The sequence below is a fragment of the Protobothrops mucrosquamatus genome, unplaced genomic scaffold, assembly GCF_001527695.2.
Source record: "Protobothrops mucrosquamatus isolate PMUCROS unplaced genomic scaffold, P.Mucros_1.0 scaffold69, whole genome shotgun sequence".
Classification (NCBI taxonomy): domain Eukaryota; kingdom Metazoa; phylum Chordata; class Lepidosauria; order Squamata; family Viperidae; genus Protobothrops; species Protobothrops mucrosquamatus.
Genome location: NW_015386447.1, coordinates 833,424 through 841,329, shown reverse-complemented (window position 1 = coordinate 841,329; position 7,906 = coordinate 833,424). Strand labels below are relative to the sequence as shown.

Here is a 7,906-nt window from a genome sequence, read left to right as displayed (position 1 = left end):
GAGGATTGCGTGCCTCCCTCCATCTCTGCTGGGCCTGGGCGGCCATGACGCTGATGGGGATCTGACTTTCCCTGCTCGGGGTGGCCTTTTGCCTGCTGGCCCTAGGCGTGCTCTACAACCTTTACGCAGGGCTTCCTAGCTGACTGCTTCGTCTCCTTCATGCGGGGCAGGCCTGCAGCTCTGGGAGGCAGCCTAATGGACCTGTGAAAGTGGCTGGTAGCCGCGGTAGGTACCGAGATGCGCAAGGGGAATGCGCTCCACCCGCAGGCCAAGAGCAAGACCATTGAGGGGGCTGAGGAGATGACCAGTGGTGATCAGCTCTCCAACCAAAAAGAGATGGGACGGAGTAGGCGTGTCCGGCAGTCCACATCACGTGCTCCCCCAACTGCTGCTGGAGGGCCCCTGCTGCCAGATGCTGTCAGTCCCCATGTGCTCACCGCCTCCTGTGTCACCTTAGGGGTCACCAGGCTGGGCGGGGCCAGGGCAGCGGGGGCCAGTCCCTCGCCATCTCTGGGGGGTCAACGCCGCTTGCTCACTTTCTTCCTGCCCCATCGCTTCCAAACGCCACATGCTCGCTCGCTTACTCAGTGCCCCGTTTCTTCCAGATGCTGCTTGATCGCTAACTTCCTGCCCCATCACTTTCAAACGCCACATGCACGCTACTCTGGTGAACGGTGTGCGTGCCCACAAAGAGGGCTCTGAGTGCCACCTCTAGCATGCGTGCCATAGGTTCTCCTCCACTGGTATAGGTTCTCTTGCTTGAGCAGGGGGTTGGACTAGAATATCTCTATGGTCCTTTCCAACTCTGTTATTCTGTTAAGTATATTTGATAGATTTGTCCTTCTTGAACCCTAATCTCCTTGCTTGCTTTCCTTTGGATATGCTCCTGTTTGTCAGGTTTTTCTTTTCTTAGAACTATATGCAGTATTTGTAGCCAATCTATTGTACAGTTGAGTTGCTGAGGAAGGTTGGTTTGATTGTATCAGAATGAACTAAATCTTAAGTATGAGATAAAAAATAAAACAAAAAAAGCCATATCCCAGTAGGAAACTCCTATGTATATATGAAATTGTACCTGGTGAAAGTTTTGGGCCAATCTTACCTGGAATTGTAAACTAAGACTGATCAGTATTTGAGATTTACATATATAGATATGACCGTGAAATCATTCAAGTCAAGCTTTAGTTGAAAAATACATTACTTTTAGGTGACTTACAATAAGAATATATTTGTGTAGGATTTTTTTTTTTGGCTGTAATTTTAGCTTTGGTGGATTTAGGAAAATTACCTAAGTGGTTAAGAAAGATTGAAGAATGAGCAATAAAAAAGGGGGAAATAGCAATGTGGCTCTTTAAAATTACATCTGTAGTGGTAGTAAATTATGTGAGTTTCAAAGGAGAAGGGAAATTGTAGAAACTTGAAAGATGAACTAAATTTAGTCCATTTATTAAAGAAAGAGAAAGAAATCACAATGATTGTTGGTTCATTTTTCCAGTTAAATTTATTCTGATTGTAATCAAGTGGCACCTATTTTCAGATCTGGCTTGTTCCAGCTTGCTTGTGTTTTTCTTCTCTTTTATTTTTGAGATTATGTTTAATTTGCTTGTTTTTCTTATTAGGGCAAGACAGTTACTCAGAAATATCTCTGATAATAATTAGAGGAAATGAGGCCAATATTAGGAGAAGGATAAAAATAGCTTATCAAACTATGTTTTTTCTTCTCAAACAAGATAATTCCTCCAAACCCTTTTCACTATTGATTTTAAATAATACACTTGAAATAAAAACATGAAATTATATGTCAATCGACACAGATTTTCTTTCTGATTACTTCATTGCTTAGAAACCATGACATCTTCAGGAAAAGAGAATTTTCGACTCAAGAGTTATAAAAACAAGTCTCTGAACCCTGATGAAATGCGGCGGCGGCGGGAGGAAGAGGGCCTTCAATTGCGGAAACAAAAACGAGAGGAGCAGGTAGAATGAAATTCTATGAACACTGAAAATGGAAAGGGCTGTATTCATGCATATACACACACATACATTCATATATACGTACATCCATGAATACATATATACATAGAACATTTAGTAGAAAATCAAATTATCAAGGAGCAAAACAAAGGGGGGAAATGGAACAAAAATATTCCTCCCAGAAAGTCATATGTTCAAAGATAATTAAGAAAAACTCTGTTAATAAAATTCAGAAATGAATGAAAAAAGAAATGAATAAAATTATCTCTATTGTAAAATTTTATAATGTTTTATGTTCCTGTATTTTAATTTTTTTTAGCCAAAGGATTTCCCAAAATTTTAATTGGTTTAATGGAATTCTTAATTGATTTTAAGAAAGACATACTTTTTGGCAGATAATAAAAGCATTTATTTTATATATTTGTGATAACAGTTTAGAAATTTTTGAATTTTAAACAGTAAAATGATGTAATTATTTACCAAAAGTACTATATTGAAAGAATTTATTGGCAGTGCCATATCTATGAATTTCCTGGATGATGAAGTGCCAATTAAGTAAAAGAAGCCAAATGTTGACTTTATCTTAAAAATAAGAGAATGTTCCAGGAACTAAAGGCCAATCAGTCTGACTTTGATACCTAGGAAGATGCTAGTGCAGTTCATAGTGACGGATCTGTAAACATTTGAAAAAAAATTCAGTGATTACTTGAAGTTAGCATGGATTTCTCAAGAACATATACTGTTAAGATTCACTTGATTTCAATTTCAAGGCATAGGCGTAGTCTTTCATGCTGTGATCTCACAGAAAATGCATACAGAGTATATAACACAGGTAGTAAATAAAATAATAAAAGTCGAGAGAGTTACTGCAGCATTGCGATCACTCTTATATATTAAAGAGGCATTATTTATTACTTGAATACTCCAAGTGTTAGAGCTCAGCTGTTTTTTGTGCCCAACTAAGTTTGTACAATTCCTTGTTCTTTTAGAAAGCATTCAGATTAAATTTCAAAGGAACATTCCAGATTCCTTGCTGTGTCTCAAATGCAGATCTTTTCTGTGAGACTGGCAGTATAATTGAAACCAACACTTGTTTACATATTTTTACATACCGGGCCAATTTTTTTCATACTATCACCTTAAGTCTGGCACCCTGAATTTTTATTCATAATTTTGATTTATCCTGGAATTTCCTTAAATCAGCCCTGCATGTTCAAACGTGAGAATGGAGCAGCAACTTTGAGACAATGAATTGAGCCAATTGCTAGCCAATTAAACCTAGCATCTCTTCCCAAGGAAATATTTTTGATTAGCCTCTTCATCCTGCCAAATATTTAACCAAATCACAACCCTTTAGTATAAGAAGGCATTCTCCCTTGCTCAATTCAGAGGCCATCCCACAGCAGTCTTAGAAGGGAGATAAAAGGGCATCCCCTTTGACTAAGGCTTTGCTCATGTGATGAAAGGGCTAACAAAACTATAAAATACTTTTATTTCAGTGCCTCTTTTAAGCTGGCACACATTCATAGTTGATAACGCCACATTTAAAGAAAACTGATCATTCTTACTGGTTCTGTTTATAATTTTTTCTTTCAAAAGGACATGGTTCTGTTATTCTAAGTATATCTAAATGTTGTTATGTATTATGCAAAATGTTTCCCTTCCCATATACATGTAACATGTTTTAGATTGGAATACATTTTATTATATATTGTTCACTGAACATAATAAATATTTTTTCTTCCCTATTACTTAGAAAATTGAATTTCTTAAATGTGTAATTATATTCTCGTGAGATAATACAAAAGAAGAAAACATGAGCTTTTGGACATGCTTTCGGTGTTCTTTGGTTTCAAGTGCTGGATAAAAGAGTTCCATTCATAATGTTTTATATGAACTTTCTAAGATTGTTGTGCTGAGTAATTTAAAGAATTCACTTTATATTCTATATAAAATAATGTAAAATATGTTGAGTATTCTGCTACTGGAAACTACTGAAATTTGGAAAATTTCTGTTGTTCCACCCCAAGGCCACAAAAATTAGTAGGATATCAGATTATGCTTATTATTACCTACTCACCAACTTACAGAAAATATGTCACTGATTATTTTTAAATATGTGAACTAAACAGGTTTAATTAGGAGCTGTGAGCCCCTTTCAATATCTAGTTCTATGACTTATAAACTAAATAAACTAAGGAAACCAGCAACTAAGAAAGTTTGGAAACTTTTGATCTAGTTGATAATCTTCCGGAAGGGCTAGTATTTCATGTTTTAAAACTGCTGCAAAGAGAACTGGATGATCCTGCTCCACTATACTCTTAAGTCCCGCTTAAAGCAGACTAACAAAACTGAAATTCAGAAACCATTACTTTATGTTGAAGAATATTATTAGCCTTTAGTCATTCTGTTATGGATGTACCAGCAGAATATCCACAGTCTTCTAGCTAAATAAAGATAAGACATCACAGTTGAAAGTGTATATGGGGGGGAGTAGGCTTTTTCATGTATATTGCACAATTGTTTTGTATTTTGCCTCAATTTACACACTTTTCTATAGTATACAATGGATGTAGAAAGTCTAAACATCCCTGTTAAAATGCCAGATTTTTGATAAGTAAAAAAAAATCAGACCAAAATAAATCACATCAGAACTTTTTCCACCTTTAATATAACATGTAAGCTATATAATTCAATTGAAAAACAAACCAGAATTTTTAGGGGTAAAAATAACAATGAAAACTTACAATAACATGGTTGCATAAGTGTGCACACCCTCATAAGTAGGGATGTGGCTATGTTCAGAATTAACCAATCACATGCATACTGAAGTTAAATATTAGTCAGTACATACCTGCCATCAATTAAAGTGACTGATCAAATCCGTATAAAGTTCAGCTGTTCTAGTAGAATTTTTCTGACATTTACTCAGTTGCCTCTTATAGCAAAAGCCATGGCCTGCAAAAAACTTACAGACCATCAAAAGGATCTTATTGTTGGAAAGTATCAGTCAGGAAAGGATACAAAAAATTTCCAAGGCATTAGATATATCATGGAACACAGTGAAAACAGTCAGCATCAGATGGAGAAAATAGACCACAGCAGTGACATTATCAAGAACTGGACGTTCCTCCAAAATTGATAATAAAACAAAACTGGTCCGAGAGGCTGCTAAGAGGCCTACAACAACATTAAAGGAACTACAGGAAGTTCTGGCAAGTACTGGTTGTGTACTTCATGTGACAACAATCTACTGTATTGTTCATATGTCTGGGCTTTGGAGTAGGGTGGCAAGATGGAAGCTTTTCTTACAAAGAAAAACTTGTTGCAAAAACCTACGTCAAGTCTGACAAAAGCATTGTGGGAAAATGTGTTATGGTCTGATGAGACTAAGGTTGAACTTTCTGACCATAATTCCAAAAAGTATGTTTGGCACAAAACCTTCAGGCCTCTGATGCTGATGATGAAGAGGATTTTCACTTTTCAACATGACAACAACCCAAGGCCATACCTCCAGGTCCCGTTGGGAGAAGGGCAGGATATAAATCAAATAAAATAAAATAAATAAATAAAACAAAAGAATGGCTTCACCAGAAGATCAAAATTTTGGAATGACTCACCCAGGATCCAAACTGGAATCCAATTAAAAATCTGTGGGATGACCTGAAAAGCTCTGTGCACAAGAGATGCCCTTGGAATCTTGACAGATTTGGAGCACTTTTGCAAGGAAGAATGGGCAAAGATTCCAAATGCCCAAGATGTGCCAGGCTCCTACCCCAGAAGATTGAGTGCTGTCATAAAATCAAAAGTGCTTCACCAAGGTATTAGTTTAAGGTTGTGCATCTTTATATGACCATGGTTACTATACATTTTTTATTTTTCCCCCTAAAAGATTTCAAATGTTTTTCAATTGAATATTACAACTTATATATTATGTTAAAGCTGAAAAAAAAATCTGAAGTGGTTTATCTTGGTCTCATTTTTTTTACATCTCAAAAACCTGGCACTTTAACAGGGATGTGTAGACTTTCTACATCCATTGTATATAGCTGATTATATAGTCTTCATTTTCTCCCACAGTTATATTATTTCATGTCCCTCCCAGCATTTTTTTTCAAACATTACTGAAGAGGTTATAGAGTCTAGGACCCTATGATTGTTTGATAAATTGTGAATTGTTTTATTCTCAAAATTACATACTTTTAATTTTAATATCATTGCATTTCTTTTCTAGTTATTTAAACGTAGAAATGTTGCCACAGCTGATGAAGAGACAGAGGAGGAAGTTATGTCAGATGGTGGTTTCCATGAAACTCAAATGAATAACATGGAAATGACATCTGTAAGTCCATAATGAAATGCCAAATCCATTCTGAACATCTGGCTGACTGTGCGACCAACCATTTTAATAATTTCATTAATAATGATTTCTAAAGCTGTAAACCAAAATGCAATTCTCTGGAATCAAGATATCTGCTAATTGCATGAGCATTCTCAAATTAAGTATGCTGCATTTTTGCATTGGGGAAAAAACCCAGATAAACAACAGTTGGGCTATCTACTGTATATGTGTTATAGTATTTTTAAGCTCTATTTTCAGTAGTTTCAAGCCACTGGCAGATAAACAATTTTAAACAGTTGAAAAAGTAAATTCTTAGAGCTTTTTTAAAAAGTCTAAATCTATTTTTTTTAATTTAATCTTGCAATTAAATGAACAGATATTTGGACTGTTTGGTTTTGACTGGCTGCATCTTTTCACCTGGCCTAATGGTTACAGCCTAACTTATTTAGCTATTTATAGTGAGATATTTCCAGAACCCTTTCACTACAGTTCCCATTCTTTAGGGTCACAGCTGTCTTGTTAGTATTCTCTGTTAATGTTTCTGCACTGGAGACAGTGCTGCCACTTGATCTAACCCTTTCAAATTCAATAATTTACAAAATTAAAGTGTGGCTTTGCAGAAGAAGCTTTTGAATGTTAAGGTTTACCACAGGTCCTTTTTGTTTCATAGGTTCAGTGGGTTGTTTCCATTCTATAAAAAATAGTTTGAGTGTGTTCCATGTTTGGATGTCTTCAAACACCAAAGGGGAAAGAGAACATTAGTCAACTATTCTGAAGATCCTTTATAGTTTGGTGTGAATGAGGTAGAGGTAGTCCTTGAGTTATGACTACAATTGAGCCCAACATTTATGTTGCTAAGTGAAACATTTGTTAAGTGAGTTTTGCCCCATTTTATGAATTTTCCCCACAATTGTTAAGTGAATCATTGCATTTGTTAAGTTAGTAACATGGTTATTAAGTGAATCTGGCCTCCCCATTGACTTTGCTTGTCAGAAGGTCGCAAAAGTTGATCATATGATCCAGAACGCTGCAACCATCATAAATATGAGTCAGTTGCCAAGCATCTGAATTTTGATTATGTGACCATGGGGATGCTGTAACAATCATGTGAAAAATGGTCATAAGTCACTTTTTTCAATGCCGTTGTAACTTTGAACGGTTACTAAATTAACTGTTGTAAGTTGAGGACTACCTGTATAAGGTCATATTTCACTTGCAGTGACTTTCCTTGGTGTTTTAAGTAACCTCATCTAAGGAATGGGAAGATTTTTTCCACTCTTGCATCAGTTATCGGCCAGACAATGCCGGCTGGCGACCCCCAGGGGGAGAGCCTTCTCTGTGGCAGCTCCTGCCCTCTGGAATGACCTACCCCCCGACCTACGTACAGTTGGGGACCTGTGCCTTTTTTGCCGAGCCCTGAAGGCTCATCTATTCCGTGCGGCCGGCCTGGCGTAGTTTGATTATGTTTTAGTGGGGGTTTTGTATGGGGTATTTTTAGAGCAGGCCTGTTATTTAATTTGATTTTAGACAGAAATTTGTGTATATTTATTGTGGTTTTTATTATCGCCTGTTCACCGCCCTGAGTCCCGT

General features: G+C 36.7%; 1 protein-coding gene across 1 annotated transcript in view; it reads left to right on the top strand.

Annotated features, from left to right (window-relative positions):
* Positions 1 to 7,906, top strand: part of KPNA1 (karyopherin subunit alpha 1) — a 53,527-nt gene that overhangs the window by 21,847 nt on the left and 23,774 nt on the right. Inside the window, exons 2-3 of the mRNA XM_015812129.1 lie at positions 1,844 to 1,977; positions 6,209 to 6,316. Coding sequence (XP_015667615.1) covers positions 1,849 to 1,977; positions 6,209 to 6,316 — 237 coding nt within the window. The 5' untranslated portion in view covers positions 1,844 to 1,848. The remainder of the gene's footprint in view (positions 1 to 1,843; positions 1,978 to 6,208; positions 6,317 to 7,906) is intronic.